The 26418-nt window shown below is 37.8% G+C and overlaps 1 protein-coding gene across 6 annotated transcripts in view; it reads right to left on the bottom strand.

Annotated features, from left to right (window-relative positions):
• The window catches only part of LOC126354139 (neurofibromin), a 447919-nt gene that overhangs the window by 40586 nt on the left and 380915 nt on the right, over positions 1-26418 (bottom strand). For 4 of the 6 annotated variants that reach the window (XM_050003542.1, XM_050003552.1, XM_050003560.1 and 1 more), the window contains one exon: positions 6707-6877. The exons of 1 other annotated variant lie outside the window; for it this stretch is intronic. In XM_050003542.1, coding sequence (XP_049859499.1) covers positions 6707-6877 — 171 coding nt within the window. Of the gene's footprint in view, positions 1-5091; positions 5179-6706; positions 6878-26418 lie in introns of all 6 variants that reach the window. One more of the 6 variants, XM_050003568.1, reaches the window with a different exon arrangement.

Genomic DNA, 26418 nt, shown 5'->3' with positions numbered 1-26418 from the left:
AGTTAAAAACTAATCTATCTACATTCAACTAGAGCTGGAATCTGGTATTTCCACTGGTTTTTGTGTCAGTAACGGCAAAACATTTTCCCCGTACATGTATTTAGAATTCAAGTGCATTATACTCTGCTCATAACTTCCCGCTAATCCTTGCTACAACTTCCTAACAGCCATTTTTACATCCCCAGATTTTACATTTTCCTGTTTTAAGCCATGTTTCCACAATTAATTATTTTCCTGCCATTAAAAAACACATATAGATAACATTTTCCACATTTTGTGCCTTTGAGCCACTACTACAAGTTTTGACACTTATTTTCAAACTGATTTATATGCAAGAAACATCACGTTCCCACTCACACACAACCTGTAGGACAATACACAGTACAAAACTGCATTTTTAAGATTTTACTTCATTTTTTTTATATTTTTGTGCACAATTTCCATCTATGACAAAATGGCTTATTCTTTTAATGTTGGCAAGAATGAAAATGCTCTTGTCCCTAGGAGAAAGACAATAATGCAGTCGAAAATAAATTATTGGTTCATCTGCTTATTGGTGTCATTGCATCACTTACAGATGTTAACTTGTACCATAAATGCATCTTAAAAGAAAAAAAATAAATATTTTACTTTGCTACTGTACCAAATATAATGTCCATTTGTGAAATATTGATATTTTTGTGTTGACTTTTTGTGTTTGTTTTTGAAAATAGAGGAAAATAGAGTGCATCCTACAATTGTTTCAGCAAATGCAGAAAGGTTTCTAAATACGTGTTGTCGGATAACAGATGTCCCCACACTTACGAAGACATACTGAATGTATATAACTCTTTGCTTATTTTAGTTGCCCTTTGTACTTTGGTAATCATTGGTGCCACAACCGCGTCAAGATCACTGATATCAATTTCGACGTGGACAACTTCAAAGAGGTCAGGTCTGTTTGTTTTACCATTGGATACAATATATTTCCATCATGAGTGGGGTTCTGAACTATCTGCATGCTGACTTTCATACACCATAATACCTCTAAAACAGTTATACAATTTTCTACAACTTCAAAGAATGAGATTTCTTAAAGAAAATTTTAAATTAATCGTTAATTTTGTAAAACAGTTCCAACCTCCTATAGTTTTTTATTACTGTAGTTCATTTCATAACACACTTTACGTAAATCGTTTTTATGTTATTTTATGGATATTTTCAGGTCACTTTACTGACAATTTTTGCAGCAATTAGGTCATAAAAATCTGGGTTCTGTGGTACAGGTCCTTTTTCATGTTCATAAACAAAATAAATTCTTACCAGGGGCTGCTGCTCCAACCAAGACACCCCCTCCCCCCCCCCCCCCTTTCCAACCCATGTCTGTCGATGAGTGAATGCTTTTGATATTTGGTGGGGGTCCTGTTCGCTCCTAAATTATTTACAATTGAAAGATGAGATATTATTTGGCCATGAATCACACATGAGTATAAATAGCAGGCTGTTGCTATCAGCACCTAACAGTCTATTTGTACATCAGACAGGCGGTATACCAAATTTCAGTGCTTGCTGTACCTTTCTTAGATGACTAGTTTCATTGCTCAGTATTATGCAGAAGAACAAAACTGCTAATCTTGTTGGACATTCAAAAATATATTTTCTACCTTTAATAAAATTTTGTACACTTTTTTGAATTTTTATTTAGTCGGGTACAGGCAATTTGAATAATGATGCTATGACATTTCCCTCCTTGGAATGTCGTTCAATTGCAATTTTTTAGTCATTCAACTACTGCCACTGGTGGATGATTGTTTGTATCTTGTTCTAACAATATTTAGTTTCCCTTGTAGATTCTTTTATGGCCCCATTTTACATAATTATTTATTACCTTGAAATTTATTACATGTGTGCTATCTCCTTACCTCATCTGATAAAATTTTAACATGTCTTGCACAGTATAGATTTCTAAAGTTCATTAGTTAAAAGAAAGAAAGAAAGTCAGCCAGAGACAGAGTGGGAACCTGTTACACAAAATGCAGATACTGATGCAAAAAAAAAATTTCTTGGATGAACTGCCAAATAGTCAAAAATGTAATGGACATCTTTTATGTAATGAATAATCATTCTGCAGAACAAATAACACAGATGAAATTATAGCTCTACAAGGCACACAATTAATGTCAATATACTCCAAGCAAATGGTACTGATTTGGTTATGAAAACTACGAAATAATTTGAAGGTGACTTTGAAACTACCCAGGTCCTGAAAAATCAAAGGTTTAGTTCTTTAGTTTATAAGAGCTGTAGTTAACGCAAACTCATAGGAAGCAGCGTTACAGTGATCCATGGTAGCTGTTGACAACTGACATATATAAAGGGCAAACCAGAAGGCCTCCAACAAACTTCCAAGGTATTAAGGATGACAATCAGAAAATGTACTCAGTATACATGGGCTCCAAATTGCATATTTCAAAAGCTAGGAGCACTCGTTAATCTTCCCTGTTGTGAAACACACCTCTTCTACTGAGTAAGTGTTTATAGCTTTTACGGTATGCATTTTAGAGCCCCTGTTTATTGAACAATTTTGTCTTGTTTTAGTCCACACTATATCATCCCAAAATATGGAAAGAAAACAATTTGCAGTAGAAGAGATGTGTTTCATAGTACTGAAGATAGGCACTTTTGAGGCCCTCTTTCTCTCATTTTGATCTATACCACCACATCTGGAAGTTTGTTGGTGGAGTTCTGGTTCACCCTGTATATGAAGGTCATGTGAACAAACAAGGCACATCACACAAAATTATAGAATTGGCAAACTAGAAATCTTAGATCACATACAATTTTATGTATGTATCCATCTCTTTGGTCGACAATAAATATTTTTGGCATGCTTTTGCTAACTGTGACACTTCAAGGATTGTTTGTTTGAAATCAGTAAGGACTGCTTTCTTCAGCATTACATGCATAACAGAAGCACTCAGTAATTTTTTGGATTAAAGTTCTTGGCATGCAACCCTAGATATCAAGATCCATGCAACAGTACCTTACCTCATGAAACCATGAATTACACAGAGCATAGACACTGAGCTCCAATCATGCATGTCTTCTGAATATAAGCATAATAATATATTTGCACATGCATAGTTCTTTCCTTTATTCGATGGCAAGTGACAGATGTTATTCCGGTGGAGATGAATTTCGCCTCTCTTGTCATTATTCCTTGACTTTACAGACTTCACCAAATATCAGCAAAACTATTTGACATTTAAGTCACATTTTCATATGGAGAAAGATGGTTTTGCATGTCATTCTGTATGTTGAAGGTTTCAAGTGCAAAAAGAAACCACAGTGGTGTTTACACACTAAAACTGAATTGCAGTACAGATCCTCAACATGGAGTGACAACAATTAGCCATGTAGATCCGTGTATAGAGTGGTCAATAGAGACAAGATGGAATATGTTGCTAAGCTTTTGGATGGCAGTGACATCTACGTCTCCATGGCTATACTGTCCTGGCCAACTACATTTTACCAGCTCTGCAGCTCCACTATGGAGAGGGTTTTGGTGATCATGCCCACAGAAAAGACTGTGCAAAAGTTATAGCATAGCTGGTACATAATATGACTGTGTTCACAAGTGGTCTTGCCTTTGACAGTATAGGGTATGTGTGTGAAGGGACTGTAATATGCTGTGTTGGGTGGGTGCAAAGCACACGTCTTGCAGCTGGGTGTTTCACATCATTATGCCACATCCACTCCCAACCTCTTCATCATAAAAGTCAAAACTTTGTGGAAGCACTGTCACAGGGATAAGCAATCATTCACATAACAGCTCTGCTGCAACTTTTGCACAGCTTTCACATGTAGGCAGGAGCATCACCCAAATGACGGCCACTGCAAAGCTGTGGCCAAGAGCAATATTGAACACCCAATGGTGGAAAATACTGCTGACTATGAAATGGCCAACTTCAATGGATCTTCATTATTCCTGTCAACTGTAGTTTCCCCCACCCCAACCAGCTTCTCTGAATTATGTAGATTTTTTTTTTTTCAATTTTTCACAATATGTTCTTTGTCTTTCAATCCCTATGGCCTCAAACTCTGCTAGCCATTGTCCCAAACATACCTCCATCACTGTCCCCGTAGCACCATGTCACTCATCCTACACTCACACACAAGACGTAGTCTCCCTTCAGTTCACTCCTCCATGTCATTGTGCTCTATATGAATTCCCCCTGCTTGTGGCACCTCAGTGGTGCCACATTCCTATCTATGTGGCTACTGCCCCTCCCTCTGAGCCATCAGCCACCCTTCCCTAATCCTCCTCATTTCCCTTCTCCCCTGCCCTCTATCCAATATGGCCCTCATCCCAGTAGAGCTGCAATGCTGGTACAGTGTAGACGGTAGTCGGACAGGACAGTGCAGTCATGCAGGTGTTTGTGTAAGGGGGGGGGGGGGGGGGGGTATCCTGTACTAGTTAGCTCTCAAGGATATTTTATTTATTGTACAGCATATGATAGCAGCACTTATGCAAAAGTAAGTATTTGTTTTTGCTGTTGCTGCAGGACATTGTCCAAAAGTTTGGCATTGTTTTCAGTCTTCTTTACGTGCCTATTGAACACTCAACTTCTCAATTATATGTTGAGCTGTGACCTCCTTCCATTATTATATATAAGTATTTCACCAGGGATTTTCCATTACCATAACTAACTACATTTGTTCATAAAAATGGAAGGACAAAGTAGCACAAAAAGAAGAAGAGTATGGTATTAGGTGATAATGCAACAGTTGTAGCCTTCTTGTAGTAGAGTGGTACAACAGATGCTGTATGTCCATAATAACTTGAAATTTCATTCCACAGAACGTTAGAGGCTGGTGGAAACCACATCCTCAACCTATAAGATCTAACTAGACAAACTCTTCCAGCAGTCAGAAATTTTTTTTATTGTTTCATTTTGTGACACAGGACTGGTTAATAAAGCAGACTACAATTCAAGTTTTTACATTAAAAAACACTCTGCAAAATTCTTTGAGCAAATGTCTCCAACTAGTAACACAAGAAATCTGCATTTCTACATAGTGCTTGTCCTAACTAGTGATAGATTTGCATACCTTTGCTTCAGGTTCATCACCAGGTTTTCGTTCTTTCGTGGTTGGCACAGAGAAAGAGCGCTGTGTTTTGAAGAGTACTCGTGCAGTCTGTGTTGGGTCCCAATAGACAAGCAACAAGCAGGGAATAGACAGAGAAAGAGACAGTAAAAGTTATGCAAAACATTCAAGCAAAACCAGGCTGAAAAGTAGAATCGTTGTGATATTGCTCTCAGAGGGAAAAGGTTTGCCTGCCATCGTTGATTTCTGTAAAGAATACTATAGCAGGGTGAGTGCACATTAAATTTCTTTGACATGGTCAGACTGACACATGACACAGCAATAGCCTTCTATAAATAAAATTCTGAGTTATGTACTGAAAAAGAATTCTGCAGGAGAAGCTATATGTCAATATGTGTGAGTGTGTTTCATCTGTCAACCTCATTTAACCACTTATTGTCTTTTTTTCAGTAATTTTTAAGTTTTTGCAAAGAAAGCAAATTATTTTACATTACATAATTAATTATCAAAACCATTTTGTAAAATTTGTTTCCTCAAATGAAAGCTAACACACTGAAAAGTCAAAGTATTGTAAACAGTGGAAAGTCCAGCTTGGAATATCAACATTTATGAAAAGGATAGATTGCTACTTACCGTAAAGATGAGTGCAGTGAGTGGTAATCTATCTTTTCCATAATTGTTGAGAGTATTGTCAAAACTATTTTTATGACAGCAATTTTTTTCATATTCTCAGGTTTCCGAACAGTGCAAAGAATGCCTCTGTACATTTGTATAATAAAAATATAAATTAAAAAGTGTATAATAAACTCCAAAATATTTCAATAATTATCGTGAAATTAGACACATTTTAACTGATATAGACACTTACTGAAAATTGTTCTTCCCAGGCACTATTTCCAAATGGGTTAAGTCTGCTACAAATTACACACTGTCTTGTGATTATGAATATGGATGTAGATGTAGTAACATCTGCCTCTTATGAAGCATTTCTTACTTAAGAATTCAGTTACATGTTTTGTTCAAACACTGTCTAAATGAAATGCCCAGCATTTATTCCTATTTTTAGGTGACAAAATACAAAAAAAAGTTTGAGCTTTGTATTTTATGAATATGTTTGTGTGTTCTTCCAACTACTACAAGAGTCACAAAGCCATACTTTTTGTATTTGAGCAACACATATTGTACTTTACATTGTTTAAAGAACCTCACATTACTCTGTTTATCATATTTTAAGGTTTACACAGTGTGTGTTTACAAATAAAATATGTGTTCTCAAAGGTGTGTTTAGCAACTCTTTAAATAAAAAAAAAATCACACATTTGTTATTTTTCTTCCTTTTACTTCATGTGATAAAACTGAGTGTGAAAGGAAATTATGCAATTAGTAACAGAATGAAAGTACAGCTTGATGTAATGCTGCCAAATTAAATACAAGTTCCCCTTTTCTCATTTCTTTTGTACTCTCCCTGCTTTCAATTAATATTTAACATTTGGGAGGGGATGAAATAGGAACCAGAATACTATTACAGTCAACAGTGAAAACAATATCACAAAGATTCTGAACACTCAGATTTATGACAGTGCAGACAGTTGTTACTGAAACCAATGAAGCCCCTTACTTTTGTAGCACCTGCTTCGGCAGTTGATTTTGGAGCAGGCACTGATGATGAACGCTGTGTGCGAAATAATGGTCTTGACGAAGCTGAACTTGAAGGTGCCTGGTGGCCCAGATCCAGACTGCGCCACCCTTTATCGTTATTAGAGTCCCCCCCACATGCAGCAGAATGAACCTACATGCATGGCAATGTCAATTCACTGAGTGCACCTTAAAACGTTTTCCTTTCTCAAATTACTATAACAATTAAGCATGCTCACACAGGAGTAAATCCTTACGAAACACTGTCGAAAATGATTAGTCTCACAAAATCTCATAACTGCTGCCAAATGATCTGATATAGCTTTAAGTCGTGTCCATAATTAATTACAAAGCCATTTACACCTTTAACCATGACAAATAAAATAATAATACTCACCAAACAGGATGGAAAACTTAGTGGCAGAAAAGCAAACAGATAGAAGTTGAATTCTGAGACTTTAGAGCCAAGGGCTTTAATTCAGAAAAATAGGAAATAAAAATAAAGTGGCATAGGACATGAAGTGGCAGAAGGACGGGCCAGATGACAGGGAAGCCATGTAATGAATGACTTACAATTTAAAAACAGAAAAATAATATAAACCAAGCAATCCACATAGTTAAATAATGAGATCAGAGGGATTACACATACATTTCAAAATTGTTTGTCATTTCTGTACAAAATATATAGATATATGGGATAGGAAGATTGGGACTGAAAAAGTGAACTCACAAATTGGATGAGCAAAATTCCAATTGCTGCATTGCTTTTAATAAATACAATTACCATGGCTGAACTGAAACTGATAATTAAGTGACTGAGACTGTGGAAAGATGAAAAGCTGTGAAATTGAAAAGAAAATGAAAAGGAAGGAGAATATTCAAACAGTTAATAGTGAACAGAATGAGGTGCTAATATACCTTGGGTGGCAGAAGGAAAAAATGAGAAAAAACAAATGAAACTGGAACAAAGTTTCATATTATAAACCAAAAGAAATATGCAACTGAGCAAATTACTGTTAAATACACAGTGATGCACAACAAAGATGAGAAACAGATGGAAAGAACCAGCCATGCACATGGAAAAATCTAAAAGTAAAGAGAATGTCCACAAGAGAAGAATACACAGAAGAAGGTCATCAATGATAAGTATATGTGGTGTGGTGGCACGAGGGTATTAGACAAGTTATTTTATTTTAGCATATGGTAAGCACAATAAAACACTTCCATAAAACCTAAAACACAATTTAAAGAGTAGTTCAGTTGTTTATCATTAAACCATGGGCCCCAAGTGGTATAAAGGTAGAACACTATTTGAAAGAGTACTGTCTACTTACCACTTGCTGGAACAATAGCTATTTAAGCAGAGCTGATAGACACACAAATTAAAAACTTAGTTGAATTGTTGATATTATTAACTTTTGAAACTTCCTTTATATGAAGAAATGAAAAGAAACAGGAAGAGAAAAGTTAACATGAAATGAAGGAAAATCATCCAAACTGCCAACAAGGGAAGGAATAAGACAACAATGGATTAACATCCAAGATGCAAATTCCAGACTATTAAAACTACAGACATCAGTGAGGTGGGAGATGGTGGGAGCAAGAGGGGGTGCATTTCCCTCATCTGGAATCCAGAGTATATCGCAGATAAGTTGTCTCTGAACCTTTACAGAACATTTTCTGTTGATCCTTGCTATAGTGCTTACTGAGCTGAAGAAAAGAGTATGACAAATCTGGCATTTGGATTCTGGCACTACCTCACAGCACAAAATAACATGGCTGCAGTATACTTGCCATCCTCAGTCGCAACATAGGCATCCCGTTCTCCTACTGCAGTAATGAATCATAGTGGTAGTTCACTATTTACACACCTGTCACAGCAATACTCTATGTGTATTCATTTATGTACTCAAATACATTAGCCAAAATAAGAAAATACCACTTTCTGTGCTAGAAAGAGGAATATCGATTTAAAAGAGATGTCTTCTCCTGGAATTGGGATCTCTCATACTTTATGGGGTTAGTTGGTATGACAGCACAATAGCATGTGTGAGACAAGGAACATCTTTGTTCAGTCCTTTACTGTTAAGTTATTTCCAACAACCAACTGGAGAGTTCTTTCAGGAGTTTTCCTACATTCATTTCATCTACTGCTGCCCTGAGTTGCATTTTACCAAAACAGTGCAAAAAATGTAGAAATTGAAATGATTGTACTTTAATTACGACAGTCATCATCAAACAAATAGAAGGCATGAAAATAATCCAATAAATCCACTAACATGGTCAGATGTGAGTATCGTAAACAAACTCAATGTTATTTCCCGTGCCTCCACTTTGAGGACTATTAATCAGTTTAGCTACTTTGGCTATTTTCATTAAAATTTCGATTTCCTACATTTTTATTTCAGATTTTTCTAGATATAAAACAGTTGCTATATCAGTTATTTGTTTATTTTTCCACTATGTGTCAGTTCACACCATTGTCTTCATCACCAATCATTGAAACATGCAGTGGCAAAATAAATAAGTGACTGACACAGGAACGTTGTATTTGTACTTATCAATAGTCACATCCATCTCTTATGGATGAAATGTTAATCAAACTTTTCTTTTTCAGTGTCACTTTAACATCATTGGATATGAATAAAAATACCTTTTTCTGAATATTTGCTAGCTATATTTCGTAACCTGTTGGTCTTGCTGGATTGAATCATATGAAGATGTACTTACAGAATGTTAAATAAAAACAGTAGCATCAACACTCATATCAATAATATAAGATATACTTTGCATGTACTAATGAAATATGATTACAATTTAGGTATCAAAATAATCTGGCTTCAAAAAAATATTGCGTAATATACACTCAACTGATTGAAATACAAAAGATTTGTGCGCTTATGTTGTATTTAGTTCTTGGGGAATGTCATATCCTCAAACTCATCAAATTAGTTATATAAAAGAGACAGTTTTAGAATCTAGGCCTGTATTAAGTAAACTCCAACACACCCCAATGACTAAAAGAAGCTGTAGGATTCTTGATTAAGACATGAATTACGCAATTAGAAAACACAACTATGCAGCTAAAACAAATATTAAAGAAAAACTCAAAATGGGAAACTAAGATAGCCAATGGAATGAATTATAAAAAGTGAAATTATCATTGGTACAGAGAGGATACAAGATGCTTAAAAAAAAGGCAAAAAATTGAGACCACTGTTGAGAATGGACAATTACAGGGGAAAAACACTAGAGACAATGTAGATAGGCTGGTCAATGACAGCCAGTTTTCTGAGTTGGACAGTATTGGTGCCCAGCAAGGAAACCAAACTGATGGAACTGATAAAACAAATAATCAGATTTTTTGATGCTGTTTCATATCATTTTCAACTACAAAGTGTTGTGTGTTTATTTATATGGAAAGTAAGACATAAACTTGTATGCTGTTTTGCAGAAAATGTGTATGCACTGCCTTTGGCTATGCAGGTATGTTTCATGTGGAGAGAGAGAGAGTGAGAGAGAGAGAGAGAGGGGGGGGGGGGGGAGATGAGTAGTTCATATTGGAATAAATGTGTAGAAATACGTGTTACCGCTTTTACAGTATCTGTCAAGAAGATGGACTATGTTCAACAGTGGGCAGATAGTTACTTTTAGGGGCGTGAGAATACGTATTTGAGTGCGTGACTTACGCATCTCAACTCTCTTGCCTCACAAGCTGATTAAAACTCTGGTCCATGGAGGTATTGTGTACTGAGGTGATTTTTATTTATTTACATATTTATGTGCAGCATAATTATTAAGCCAGGGCTCAATCAAGATCATTTCAAAGGCCAGATAGAACACAGTTTTGCATGGATAGTTGTAGGGACAACAGGAGTCACAAGGTGTATGAGACTCATTTAACAAGAGATCTGGCATCATAATAAATCCATCTAGCATTAAGTCCAATGCTGTAAGGAAGGGAAACATAGTGGGGTAAGTGTTGCTATTGATAAAGTGAAGATTTATAGTTTGTTGGCTTTTTTCCAATTGAATTGAGGGGGTGATTATCAGGTGGGCAATTTCAGATTAAGACAAGCAACACAGGAAAGAAAAACGACTACATGAACCCTGCAAAGGTAAGTTGAATTGTTACAAAAAATTATGATGTTCATGTTATCCATGATGTTAACTTTTGAGCATTGTTATGTCCAACTTGTCTCTTCTGATCTATGGAGTGGTATTTTCTTCCACCTGGAAACAGTGCACACCATCCTTTCACCTGAAGCATAAATAGTTCAAATGTTGAATAATTAGTGATTCAGTAATTGAGCCTGTGAGTCCATCTGTCTGCAAATGTTTCTATTTTGGCACTAGGAAATAGGTACTCATGAATTATAGCTTGCGAAATTTACTGCTTTTGCCAAGGAATTAATATAGTAATTTCAGCATAAGGCAGTAGCTGGCAATGAGATATGTGTAAAAATGTATGCACAGTCCAAACATACTTGAACTGGCTCTGCTAGATTAGAGGGGAAAATTCGCATTCTGAGAAAAATGAAATAAGTGGATTGGTCATGGTCCAAAAGGATAGGATGGGTCTGATTCAATAGAAAAAAATGTTATTGAAGGAAATGAAGAGCATTTACTTCATTACACGAGTAGGTTCAATCAACATATTTCATTGACTTTGCAACAATCTTGTATTGTTGACTTTGCGGATAATTTCATATCTAGAAAATTTCTGTTATTCTCTTTTTTGTTATTTCCATTTTTAAATCTTTACAGGGAATGAAATAGTATTTAAATATCTTCAACATTTCACTGCCCTGTTAGCAACTGTGTAAAAATTAATTTTAATTTTAATAATTAACAGCCTCAGTTGCACTGTTTGCCTACAATTTATCTCGGTTTCAGTTGGGATAACCCAACCTTCTTCAGAATAACAGTAACTACCGTCTTTCCATAGTGGACATTGTCAAGCTAAAACTACAAATCCATAAATTATCGTCAGACCATAAAACTTATCTGGAACTGCCTCGGCCCCACTTCGCGACCACGATGCGGCAGCCACGAATGCTGTACTGGAACTGATCCTAGCATCATGAGGCCCGCTTAGGCAGACACAATACCTTGCACCTGCACATAAACTGTAGTTACTTGTTTGGACAAGATGTGAACTTAACTCCTGACCTTGAATTTACTAGTAGAAAGTGAAATAAAAGGTATAACTGAGGAAAAGGGCATATATGTTAACCTGTGCAGAATGTAATTAGATTGACTGTCTTAACATTTGTTTCATAAACTTCTATTCTCTTCTTATCTGACCTGTTTATTGTCCAAATTACAGTTGCCTACAATGCTACACTCCAAATACCATAAAAAACTTCCTAACACTTAAATCTACATTCAGTATTAACAAATTCTTCTTCAGAAATGTTTTTCTTTCCATTGCTGGTCTACATTTTATATCCTCTACTTCAGCCATTATCAGTTATTTTACTGCCCAACTAGCAAGACTCCTTTACTGCTTTTAGTGTCTCGCTTCATAAGTTAATTATCTCAGCACTGCCTTTTTTAATTTGACTACATTCCATTTCATTTGTTGTTCATCCTGTATCCCCCCTTTCAAGACACTGTCAATTCCATTCAATTTCTCTTTCAAGGCCTTTAGTGTCTGAGACAGAAGTATAATGTGACTATCAAACCTCTAAGTTTTTATTTCTTCTCCCATAATGTTAATTCCTTAACCAGATTTTTCTTTGGTTTTCTGCACTGCTTGCTCGATGTACAGATTGAATAATATCAGGGAAAGGCTACAACCCTGCCTCACTCCCTTCTCAATCTTTGCTTCCCTTTAATGCCCCTGGATACTTACAACTGCTGTATTGTTTCTGTACAAGTTGTACATGGCCTTTTGTTCCCTATATTTTCCCCTGCTATCTTCAGAATTTCAAAGAGTGTATTCAAATCAACATTGTCAAAAGCTTTCTCTAAATCTACAAATGCTATAAGTGTAGGTTTGCCTTTCCTGAACCTATCTTCTAAGAGAAGTCATAAGGTCAGTACTGCCTTGTGAGTTTCCACATTTTTTCGGAATCCAAACTGATCTTTTCCAAGGCTGGCTTTTATCTGTTTTTCCTAGTGATATCAGTAGCGATGACAGAATGTCGTCTTCTCCATGGACCTTGTTTCAACTTAGGTCCTTCAGTGCTCTGTCAAATTCATTTTGCAGTATCATATCTCCAAACTCATCTTCATCTACATCCTCCTTTCTTTCCATAATATTGCCTTCAAGTTCATTGCCGTTTTATAGTCCTTCCATATACTCCTTCCACTCCCATCTTTCCCTTCTTTGCTTAGGACTGGTTTTCCGTCTGAGCTCTCGGTATTCATATAGCTTCTCCTCTAATCTCATAAGGCCTCTTTAATTTTCCTGTACATGGTATCTATCTTTCCCTAGTCATACATACTTCTACATCCTTCTAGCCATTTTAGCCATTCCTACTTAGCCATTTTGCATTTTTTCTCAATCTCATAGGTAAGTATTCCCTTTTACCTGCTTCATTTGCAGCAATTTTTTGTGTACTCCTTTCATCAATTAAATTCAATATATCTTGTGTTATCCAAGGATTTCTACTTGTTTGATCCTCTGCTACCTTCACAATTTCATCTCTCAAAGCTAGCATTTCGTGTTCTACTATATTTCTTTCCCCTGTTGTAGTGAATCATTGCCTAATGCTCCCTCTGAAACTGTCAACAGCCTCTGGTTCTTTCAACTTATCCAGGTCCCATCTCCTTATTTTCACACTTTTTCCATTTTATTTAATTTTAATCTACAGTTCATAACCAACAAATTGCAGCCAGAGATATGCACCTGGAAATGTCTTATTAAAGTTTGAAATCTCATTCCAAAAACTCTGTCTTACCATCATACACTCCTGGAAATGGAAAAAAGAACACATTGACACCGGTGTGTCAGACCCACCATACTTGCTCCAGACACTGCGAGAGGGCTGTACAAGCAATGATCACACGCACGGCACAGCGGACACACCAGGAACCGCGGTGTTGGCCGTCAAATGGCGCTAGCTGCGCAGCATTTGTGCACCGCTGCCGTCAGTGTCAGCCAGTTTGCCGTGGCATACGGAGCTCCATCGCAGTCTTTAACACTGGTAGCATGCCGCGACAGCGTGGACGTGAACCGTATGTGCAGTTGACGGACTTTGAGCGAGGGCGTATAGTGGGCATGCGGGAGGCCGGGTGGACATACCGCCAAATTGCTCAACACGTGGGGCGTGAGGTCTCCACAGTACATCGATGTTGTCTCCAGTGGTCGGCGGAAGGTGCACGTGCCCGTCGACCTGGGACCGGACCACAGCAACGCACGGATGCACGCCAAGACCGTAGGATCCTACGCAGTGCCGTAGGGGACCACACCGCCACTTCCCAGCAAATTAGGGACACTGTTGCTCCTGGGGTATCGGCGAGGACCATTCGCAACCGTCTCCATGAAGCTGGGCTACGGTCCCGCACACCGTTAGGCCGTCTTCCACTCACGCCCCAACATCGTGCAGCCCGCCTCCAGTGGTGTCGCGACAGGCGTGAATGGAGGGACGAATGGAGACGTGTCGTCTTCAGCGATGAAAGTCGCTTCTGCCTTGGTGCCAATGATGGTCGTATGCGTGTTTGGCGCCGTGCAGGTGAGCACCACAATCAGGACTGCATACGACTGAGGCACACAGGGCCAACACCCGGCATCATGGTGTGGGGAGCGATCTCCTACACTGGCCGTACACCTCTGGTGATCGTCGAGGGGACACTGAATAGTGCACGGTACATCCCAACCGTCATCGAACCCATCGTTCTACTATTCCTAGACCGGCAAGGGAACTTGTTGTTCCAACAGGACAATGCACATCCGCATGTATCCCGTGCCACCCAACGTGCTCTAGAAGGGGTAAGTCAACTACCCTGGCCAGCAAGATCTCCGGATCTGTCCCCCATTGAGCATGTTTGGGACTGGATGAAGCGTCGTCTCACGCGGTCTGCACGACCAGCACGAATGCTGGTCCAACTGAGGTGCCAGGTGGAAATGGCATGGCAAGCCGTTCCACAGGACTACATCCAGCATCTCTACGATCGTCTCCATGGGAGAATAGCAGCCTGCATTGCTGCGAAAGGTGGATATACACTGTACTAGTGCCAACATTGTGCATGCTCTGTTGCCTGTGTCTATGTGCCTGTGGTTCTGTCAGTGTGATCATGTGATGTATCTGACCCCAGGAATGTGTCAATAAAGTTTCCCCTTCCTGGGACAATGAATTCACGGTGTTCTTATTTCAATTTCCAGGAGTGTATAATCACTCTGAAACATTTTGGTGTATCCAGGCCTCTTCCAAGCATACAGTGTTCTTTGATGATTTCTAAACTAGTGTCAGCAAATATTAAATTATGCTCTATACACAATTTACCATGCGGCTTCCTCTTTCACTACTTTCCACCAGACCATATTCACCTACTATTTTTCCTTTTCTTTGTTTTCCTACTATTGAATTCCAATCCCCTGTCATAATTAATTGTTTGTCTCCTTTAACTATCTGAATATTTTTTTTTTCATCATAAATTTCTTCAATCTCTGCATCATCTGTAAGTTCAGTTGGTAATTAAACTTGTAATATTGTGGTGGGTGTTGGCTCTATGTCCGTCCTGGTTATGTTAATATATTCACGGTGCTGTTCCTCTGCCGTTAGCAGTACCAGCTCAGCAAGGCCTTGTTGGCTGATGTTAAAAGACTAAATCAGTCAATTATCCACACTGATACCCCTGCAACTAGTGAAAAGGCTGTTGCCCCTCTTCAGAAATTTCACATTTGCCTGCCTGTCAACATATCTCCTCAATTATGGTTGCACCTTAGGAACGGCTATTTGTATTGCTGAGGCACACAAGCCACCCCACAACAGCAAGGTACATGGTGCACAGCATCCTTCAGTAGTTACAGTACCATAAATTTATAAATGGATTTGCTTCCTTTTCCTTAAGTATTGCCAAGTTATAGAATAACTGTGACACATTTCTATACAAAATTGTACAGTCTCTGTGCCTTCACAATAACAAAAGTATCACAATTAAGCAGTGGTAGACCAAACCACATCTTCACTTATACTTGTAATAGATAATAGATTATTTTCGATCACTGACGATTGGAATAATCACAGGCTGACTGATTTCTACAATTATTAACTCTCTGTCCCATAATGTACTTTCACTAGCCAAGAAATCTACTCCATTCACAGCACCAGTAGTGAGAATAGTATCTATGACATATCAAAATGAGACTGACATGGATGTTAAGAAAAGTGGAAAAATATTTTTACTTGGCAAACTGAGTTTAGTGTATATCTCCTGTTTATATTAAGATAATTAGAGATAATGCAGAATGTAAATATGGTAGGAATAAAGGCTACCACTCACTGAAAAGCAGAACCACTGAGTCATTGACAGGGACACACACACACAGGTCGTGCAGAGCCAGGATTGCTGTAGCTGAAAAAAGGAATTTCTTCTGAAAATTAGCAAGTTTTCTTCCTTTTTTGTGTTCAGTTGTCGATGACAAGAAGGAATCAGTGATGACCTTGTTACAGGAACCATTTCAACATTGACCTGGAGTACATGAGAAGAAAAACCTTAACTAACAATGCCAGATGACATTTTGTCAATCTAGGGCTTGCAAGAATGTGTGTGAATGTGGCTTTTCATACAGAGAGCAGATGATGCCTACAGTCCATAAAAGATACACAGAACTCCTGAGATACAACTGGCTCTTACAGCCCATAAATCAGTTGTGGTGAGCACTGCATTGACACTGGCACTATATGCTGTGTGAAAATGTTGAAATTCTCGTGTTGTTTTCACCTTTTTGGGACCCAACGGTGAAGGAAGCTGTAGAATTTGTCTGACGAAGAATTTCATTAACAGAGATAGCTGTTTCAACCTGGATAAAACAAGGAATCTGTCACCTTTTTTGAATAAACTTGCAATGGTGTATCCCAGTATGGATGACCATTACACTGCTGATTAAATAGTTATTTGCCAGGCCATTGAACATCATCTCTGGTGCTTATGTATCTTCAGCTGCACTTGCAGTAGTGTGATCTATCAGTTTAAAAGGATGGAGTGCGTACTGTAGCTTCAGTTTGCCAAGTCATTTGGAATATTGCCAAAAGGTATATGGCTGAAATACCAGGTGATGAAATATGGTTTCTGACGTTGCATGGCTGAAATCTAATGGATAATTTATTAAGCCACATCACTGTTAGTGTTTATGCTACTCTTCTTGGCCTCAAAGTGTTCCTTAATTATGCACATTCATTTGTATGAAAGGGATAATTTCAGTCATGAAAACAATGAAGTTATAAGGAGCAGAACACCTGGCCATAACTTGCTTTCAGAAGGCAAAATATTAATTACTGCGAAATAAAACACTTAGAAGTAGGAAAAAAAACTGATGCGATTGGTTGGAGAGTAATGGAAAGGAGCGGTTGGATACTCAGACCCCAGATTGATAGGGACCCACTGCATGTGAGGACAAGAGGAGACAAAAACGAAGGGCTAGGCCAAAGATAAGAACCTTACCAGCTTGAGTTCAGAGACAAAACTACAAAGTGAAAAGTAAAACTAGATTAAACAGGAATGAAAAGTGGAATGTGTGATGCAATAGAGAACTAGAAGAAAGTGGAAAAAGAGACAAGACAACTAAGTAAGATACATAGAGAAAAGCAAAGATATTGAAAAATGTAATTGAATAAATAATGAAATACTATCATCAGGTAAAAACAGGGGTGGGGCTGGTGGGGTAAGGAGTGTTAACAGATATTAGGTCCAGAGGGTGGCTGGTTGAAAGACTATGTTGGAGAACAAATTATCATCTCTGGTGGTCAGGGGAAATAATATTGGGTAGGAGGATTCAAATGGCCCATTTGGTGAAGCATATTGTAGAGCATATTCAGTAACTGGGTGTGGGTGTTCTCAAGGTGGGCAGTTGTTCTGTATCCATTGATGTCCTCAGTCAGTTTAATGGTGATTATTTATATATAAAAGACTGTGAAGTGAACCCATATGGATTTGCAAATGATAATTGTCATTGTGCACGCTACACTGCCTACAATGTAGACTTTACCAAGGCAGGGGTGGAGTAAGCGATAGTGTGGGGGAGTATGACACAGGTTTTACTTTGGAAATACTTACTGGTGTAATAAACCCCAAGGTAGGGTAATGGTCTAGGAATTTCATAAGAGATGAAAAGCATGTTGCAGAGGTTAGGAGGGCAGTGGCAGATGATAGTGGGTGGTGTGGGAAAGAAATTGGGGAAATATGATCTCATTTCAGGACTAGACTTGAGAAGGCCATAACATCCGCTAAGTGATATACTGAGGTCTGGGAGATATTAAGATGACAAGAGGTCTGGATGATAATAAGTGAAAAAAGCGCCGTTTTTGAATGTGTTAGAAGTGGAGGCTTTTTGCTGCAGAAGATGAAAGCTAGGAAGAGGATGGTTGTTGATGGTATAGGTGCTGATGGATTTGAAACTAGAACATATGCTTGTTTGTTACATATGCTTACTTACACTGTAGGAAAACATTCCTTTGACGCAAAAAGGTGACGGGTATTGAAGTTGAGATATTGTTATTTATTGATATGTTTTATATGGACTGAGATTTCAGTGTGAGCTTCAATGAAATGGACGACTGCAAGAAAGAAGATCATTTTGGGTTTGTAAAATGACTACAGAGTTTAAATTAGGAAAACGAGTGAAGTTGCTACAGGAAGCTGAGGCGTCCAAATTCCAAAGATCTTATATCAATAAATGTGTACCAAACTCTTGGCTCTGGCTTCTGCATCTTGAGGAACACCTCTTTCTTGTGGTCCATAAAGAGTTTGGCATTGTGTGGGACCATCCTGGTTCCCATAAACATTCTCCTGGTTTGTTTTTAGGTCTGATCCTCAAATGTGAACTTATAGGTAAGAATAAAGTTTGCATAGGTCACAGTGTTTTTGGGAGGCTGACTTGTGGATGTAGTGTTCTAGGGCTGATAGCCTATGTAGCTGGGATATGTTAGGGTCGAGTGGGTTCACCCCCATAGTGACAAAGAAGGTTTTGGGTGAATGAGAGGTGAAGATGGACTCAAGACATTTTAGGAAACAGTTGATGTCTATTATGTAGGGTGGGAGGCTTTGTGTAGTGGGTTGAAGAGGCTGATCTACCAGTACCTAGATGCATTTGGTATGGGATTTGAAGACTGCAACACTTAGGCAGCTGGGATGGTTGTTTGTGTACTCTGAAAAGTAAGTAGACGAATGGGTTGTGTGGGTGTGGGTCTGGATATGTAAAGAGTTTCTGCAGCAGTGGAGCCTTTGATCACAGTAAGGATAATGACAGAATGGCCTGCCTTCGTAACATGGATAACTCAGGAATTGCTTGAGTTACATTTGATGTTTTGGTGATATTTTTTGGGAAGTACTTAGAGGTGATGTTAGAAATTAACTGCAGATCGAAACTATAGAAATTGCAAAAAAGTAGGAAATTAAGGAGATGGACCTTGATAAACTGAAAGAACCAGAGATTGTTGTAAGTTTCAGAGGGAGCATTAGGCAATGGTCAACTGAAACAGGGGAAAGGAACATAGTAGGAGACAAATGGGTAGCTCAAGAGAGATGAAATAGTGAAGGAAGCAGAGGATCATATAGGTAAAAAAGGCAACACCTAGTAGAAATCCCTTGACAACACAAGAGATATTGAATTTAATTGACCAAAGTAGTAAACATTAAAATGTTGCAAATAGTAAAAAAGTCAACGCCTAGTAGAAATCCCTTGATAACACAAGAGATATTGAATTTAATTGACCAAAGTAGTAAACATTAAAATGTTGCAAATAGTAAAAAAGTCAACGACTAGTAGAAATCCCTTGATAACACAAGAGATATTTAATTTAATTGACCAAAGTAGTTAACATTAAAATGTTGCAAACGAAGCAGGCAAAAGGGAATTTTTTAGCCAAAAAATGAGACTGACAGGAAGTGCGAAATGGCTAAGCAGGAATGGCTAAAGAACAAATACATGGCAATAGGAGCATGTATAACAAGTGAAAGATACATACTGCCAACAGGAGAAAAGAGAAGCAGCTGTCTGCATATCAAGAGCTCAGATAGAAAACCAGTACTAAGCCCAGAAGGGAAAGCTGGAAGGTGGAAGGAGTTTATAGAGGGACTATACAAGGGTACAGAACTTGAAGGTAACATTATAAGAAGGGAAGAGGAAGTAGATGAAAATGAGATGGGAGATATGATGTTCTGAGAAGAATGTGACAATACACTGAAATACCTAAGTGGAAACAAGGCCCCTGAAGTAAACGAAATTCTGTCAGACCTACTGATATCCTTGGGAGAACCATCCATGACAAAACTGTTCAACCTGGCTTGCTAGACATTTGAGACAGGTGAACACGTTTACAAGTTTACAAATCGACAAAAATGTAGTAACTCAAAATCCAAAGAAAGCAGGTGCTGACAGGTGTGAATCTTAATAACTACCAGCTGAGTAAGTCATGGATGCAAAATACTGACACATATTATTTACAGAAGAATAGAATGCTGGCAGAAACCAACCTTGGGCTAGATCAATTAGGATTTCAAAGAAATGTAGAACATGCAAAGCAATACTGACCTACCTCTTCTGTTAGAAAACAGCTTAAGGAAAGGTAAACCTACATTTATAGCATTTGTAGATTTAGAGAAAGTGTTTGATAATGTGACTGCAATACACGCTTTGAAATTCTGATGGTAGTAGGGACAAAATACAGGGAGCAAAAGGTTGTTTACAGCTTGTAAAAAAACTAGACAGCAGTTATAAGAGCCAAGGAGCACGAAAGGGAAGCAGTGATTGAGAAGGGTGTGACACATATAAATTTAAGTGGTAGGACATTTTTTCTGGATGTACTTGGAGTGTAGTATCATAGGGAAGTGAAATGTAAGCTCAACAATTCAGATAAGAAGAGAATAGAAGGTTTTGAAAGGTGATGCCATAGATTAGATGGCTTCTAACACTCTAGATGACAAGAATCGATATGAAGTTGGACTGCAAAATTCACACCGCTCTCACATTGGTTGACTTACTTGGTGTGGTGTTTTCTGTGGTTGCAGACTTAACTTTTCTATTGACATTAACGATACTTTCGACTATAGTCAGCCACATCGATCTCCAAAAACTTCTTCTCCGAAGAATAAAGCAGGTTATGGGAATTTACCTGACTCTCTCTCTACTCTTCAAATAAGTGGATACTCGCAGAATACTTTTAGTTTAGTCTTGATATATTTCAGCTTCAACAAAGAACAAATTCACCGTTTCTCATATAAATATTCGAAAGTTTGCAAGTCAACTGATTTGTATTAGACTCGATTAAATACGTTTACAATAGCACTGGTTTAACAACCACATAATTTATGAACATGTCTTGTTTCTAGCAAGTCCAACTCATGAATTACTTAAAATTCAAAATTAACAGCCTCAGTTGCGGAATTACCTAGATTCCATTTTATGGACAAACATTAGTAAGTGTAATTCTGAAGAAGGTTGGGTTATCCCAATTGAAACCTAGGTAAATCTAGGTAACTCCGCAACTGAGGCTGTTAATTTTGAATTTAATATTTACACAGTTGCTGATAGGGCCGCGACGTGCTGAAAGTATTGAATTACTTAAAAGTGTAACCTCATTTCTTCATTTCTCCTTAACAGTCATCACAGTCACTAAAAGCACAGAATAATACATAAACACTCCTTCTTCTTCTCTACACATACACTGAAACTCTATGGATCATACAGCAGGTACTTGTCGGCCGCCATTTGGCCGCCGTGTCCGCAATTTGCTTGTGACTGTTTTTAGACCTGCACACACACAAACATGCAATGCGCAGTAGGTCGGGTTTGTCTCTCTCACACTTCTATTTAAAATATCATGTGCTCGAGATGGAGGAAGGCCAAGTGGTTCTAGAATTTACGCAGAAATTCTCGAAGCACTACAAATCCCCCCCCCCCCCCCCCCCTCCTCAGATCAAACGTGATATTTTATACACAATCATTATGTACATTTACATCACATATGCTAACAATTCATATTTCAACAGTATACTTTGTTCTTTTCATAACTGTGAATACCTTTTTTCTTATTATTTAGCTACTCCTAATTTTTTTCATTTTACTTTAATTATAAAACGTGAACATTTCAAGCAATGTTGGAGTTCCTTTTCTCATATCTAGGGATTGTGAGGACTAAATCTTTAGTTTTCAATCTTAAGCTCCAGGTGTTCATTACACTTGAGAACTTTATTCTTTATTCTAATTCCTTGTGCTATTTTTTCCTTAGTACATACTAGTATCATTATTTACAGTAGTTTGTAGTTGGGAGGAACTCTGGGCCAATGAAAGTGTCCTTTTTGACACTTGTAAATTCACCTAAAACATAATAATGCTAGTGATATAAAGAATTCAAACTTACCAGAGTAAATCCTATTAAATGTGTGACTTCTGTCACGATAATGTCCTTTTCCCCTAAGATCAGTACCTATACCTTGCATGGGGGGTTGACCTATGAATGCCCTCCTCTTTCCATTCTGGCATGTACACCCCTTTATACAACATCTCTATTCATTAGGTTCCAGGTCATTCTATCTCCATGTAGGTACACCTGCCCTATATATTTAGCAAATGCCAGGTTCATCCCCCTTATCCTTTAGAGTAGGCCTCATGGTTCATTGCCCTAGTATACATCTTTTTGTACACTATAATTAAATATTTCCTGGAAATATAAAAATATATTTTACACTTCACTCTCCCTTCTTAGTATCTCATTTAATACCCTACAGTCCTCCTCTACTTTTCTACTTCTATAATCTTAGTAGATACTAGATCTACACATATTATTCAACTCATGGTAGATACTATGTCTACCTATTTTGTTCAAGCCCCACTATCCTAATATTCATCAATTTATCCAAGTATTCGCTAAGCATCACAAATAACTCGAATCTGGCTTGTGTCTTCCTTTACTACTCATGCTTCCTGCTTAGGTATACTTGTTGTAAGATCATCATATCTTCATCGATATTATGGCTTTTCATGTAAACTGGTGACGTAGAACTGTCAAAATAAAAACAATGTGTGCATCTTTCTAGATGTACATATATCTTCTCCCCTACAACCCTTCACGGTTCTTACATCCTTCTAATCTGTAACTTCATTGTTTGTGTATTCATATTTCTTTGTGTGTATGCATAAGTGTGTTTTTGTGTTCTGATTCATTGGCGTTCTTATGTGATAATAAGTTGTAGTTTATTGGAAACCACTTAGACTAGGAAGGACTTCGGCGATAGAAGTATATTAGTAGAAGTATATCAGTATGGAAGGAGGGAAAAACAGTTAGGTCCTCAAAAGAGAAGTAAGAAAGAAATAGAAATGGTTGCTAAGATCAAAGAAGAGAAAGGAGACAGCCCCAAAGACAGGAAACCTTTGACCCCCCCCCCCCCCTTCCACACACTTATTTGCGAGGGTTGTTTGAAAGGTATGATATGTGTTCTGTGTTATCCATGCTTTATCTGTTGGTGTAAATCATGCTCTTATTTTCACTACCCAACCCTTTCAAAATCAATACAAACTCTCCTGTCTACATCACAGCTCATAAAAGGTATAAAATATTCTATACAAAATAGAACATTATATGCTATAGTCTCATCATTATTTAATTATTCATCCAATATTATATGTCCTGCTAATGTAATATTCACTTCCATTCATTAAGACAAATATGCATTAGGAAATATAAATTTGAACTCTGGACCGACTATGGTGGTACATCTATCAAAGAATAATTCAGTTGTCCTAAGGCCAGCTCAGCGAGGACGGAAACCTTATGTAGAGCAAAAAGGCAAAAGCTGGCTTGGCTATATTACATTCGCATTAGAACAGTATTCCCATGACCGAGGGAGATACAAACTGACCAGGTACCTAATAAATGACTGAGGTCGGAGACAACATGTATGCAATTCCCCGCCTCATGCTGCAGCCGAGCAAAGTCAGGACATCTAACTGACTGGAACAAGAAAATCTCTTACCAGGAGCAATTTTGGATGACACAATAACAAATGCTCGCTGGTATGTTTCTCTCACAACTGAGGATGATGCAATCAAAAATTCATAGGGAGTTAGAGTTTGTTAGTAGCCTAAATGACTGGAACAAGTAAATCTCTTACCAGAAGCAATTTTGAATGATGTAATAACAAATTTTCACTGGTAAGATTTTTTACCAGTACCTCTAAGTGTGGGAGGATAGAATAGTTTAAGAGTCTGGGGGAATTCGGTGCATGAAAATTATTACAGAAGAAACACTGAAAACAACTCGGGACCCGACGGTCGTCACTCTTCCCGTTAACTAAGAATGTTAACATCCCGGGGGATATATGACTCTGCCCAGATCCCATGGATCTGATATTAACATCACTTGAGCAAGTGCAGACCAGTACTTCTCATTAAATTTCTGGGGAATATATGACTCTGCCCAGATCCCATGGATCTGATATTCACATCACTTGAGCAAGTGCAGACCAGTACTTCTCATTAAATTTTGTTTGAAAGTCTCCCCACTGCAAAACAATCACCATTTCTCTGGGTAACACAACATTAGGTGTTCTTTCTACATGTAATCTATAACCTTGCTAGTATCATTAAGTTCAGAAGAAGCAATAGTCGAAACGTTTCCAGAGGTTATTCTCTCAGGAACTTATCGATCTATAATTTTTTCAAAAGATTCCTCCAGACTACTTATATTTATTGTATCAGTGTTAGCTATTCTCTCTTGGAAACTTCTTTCTACATTTTCTACTCATGTATTAACGCCTATGATTTGCAATTCTTATTTATGCTCCATTTTAAAGTATGCAGTTTCTGTGTCACAGCATCAAACTTAACATTACACACATTTTCAAATGATCATAACCTTCCACTAAGTTCAGATTCCACATTATTACATTTATCTTCAATATCAAATTCTAGCTTTTTTATCATATCCTGAATTTGATCGTTCTGTTTCTGACTAAAGTCAGTGAACAGTTGATTTACATGGAAGTTTAAAGAGTTAGTTACTTCATTCTTTAATTCTAATTTCAAATCCTCTACCTTATTATTTAAATTGGCATATTCATTCTTTAAAGCCCCCACGCTTTCACATCAACTACTGAATTCTTTGCTTCGCGATTCTACTTTGGCATTTAAAAAATTTAATTGTAAATTTGCTGAGCCTAGTTCTTCACTTAAGGTTTCATTTTGAGCAGTTGAAGCTGCACCCGGGGCATCTAATTTAGTGTTTGGAGCTTTGATTACGTTTACTAATTCAGACCAGTCTGGCCCTTGTTTACTAATTTTCATAGCCATGCCTGGTTCTGACATTTCTCCAATTTGCTTTTCCTGATCCATATTCTTATGATATTTAGACCTAGTAATCATTTAAAAAAAAAATCTACTCTGAGTATAATAACTACACCAATAAAAGTCACTCTACTGTTTGTATCACTTCTTGCTAAGGCACTATAGTTCTATTTTGTGCTCACCCAGCGTAGAATTCTCGCAACATAGGTAAGCGGATGTGACGGTAAGTCAGCAGCGGTGAACAGCAACTCAGCAGCATCAGAATTTGGTGTCAACATTGGCGTGAGCACCTGTGTAAGCAGGTCAGCACCGGTGAACCGCAACTGTTGTCGGTGGCGTTGGATGTTGTTTCCATGTCAGCATCGCTGCGCTGCGTGTGAGAGCTGTATACTTCCCCCAATGGATCTTCTTAGTTGAATTATTCTTGTCATATCTCTTCTTAGGCTAATATGTCGAGGTCTTCTTTTCGTTCCTTTACCGTTATTACTTCCTTATGTCTTCTCCTTTGTTGCATCCACCAATTTTTCCATTTGATTTTTGGACTCAATCCAATTACACGAAACAGTTCTCTTGTCTTGTTATATCTGGTTGCTACAGCAACACACCATATCTTCTTCTTCGTTTTATCTCAAAATTCCTGTTTTTTCGAGTCCTTTTCACTGGTCACCAAGCTCTAATGCTTTTTGACGATAGAATGTGTGGAGTAAATATGCAAACTTTATGTTTTCACCTATTAACAATGAAAAGGATTATGCAGAATAACATTCTTGCATTTCACATGTAAATATCTCCGTCTTCTCGTATTTCATATTTCACTCGTATTTCGAGCTTTAGAAATGCATTAAATTAACATTCATAAGTGAGCTTGTTTAAGAACCACTCGTAATTTATGAACATGTCTTGCTTCTAGCAAGTCCAACACATAAATTAATTAAAAGTCTAACATAATTTCTTCATTCATCCTTAACAATCACCACAGTCACTAAAAGCACAGAATAATACATAAACACTCCTTCTCTACACATACACTGAAACTCTATGGATCGCAGTAGGTACTTGTTGGTCGCCACGTCCACAATTTGCTTGTGACTGTTTTTAGACCTGCACACACAAACATGCAATGTGCAGTAGGTCGGGTTTGTCTCTCTCACACTTCTCTTTAAAATATCATGTATTTGAGACAGAATAAGGCCAAGTGGTTCTAAAATTTATGCAGAAATTCTCGAAGCTCTACAGGCTGGATC

This window comes from Schistocerca gregaria, chromosome 1, assembly GCF_023897955.1.
Source record: "Schistocerca gregaria isolate iqSchGreg1 chromosome 1, iqSchGreg1.2, whole genome shotgun sequence".
Lineage (NCBI taxonomy): Eukaryota > Metazoa > Arthropoda > Insecta > Orthoptera > Acrididae > Schistocerca > Schistocerca gregaria.
This window is presented reverse-complemented; position numbering and strand designations above follow the sequence as displayed.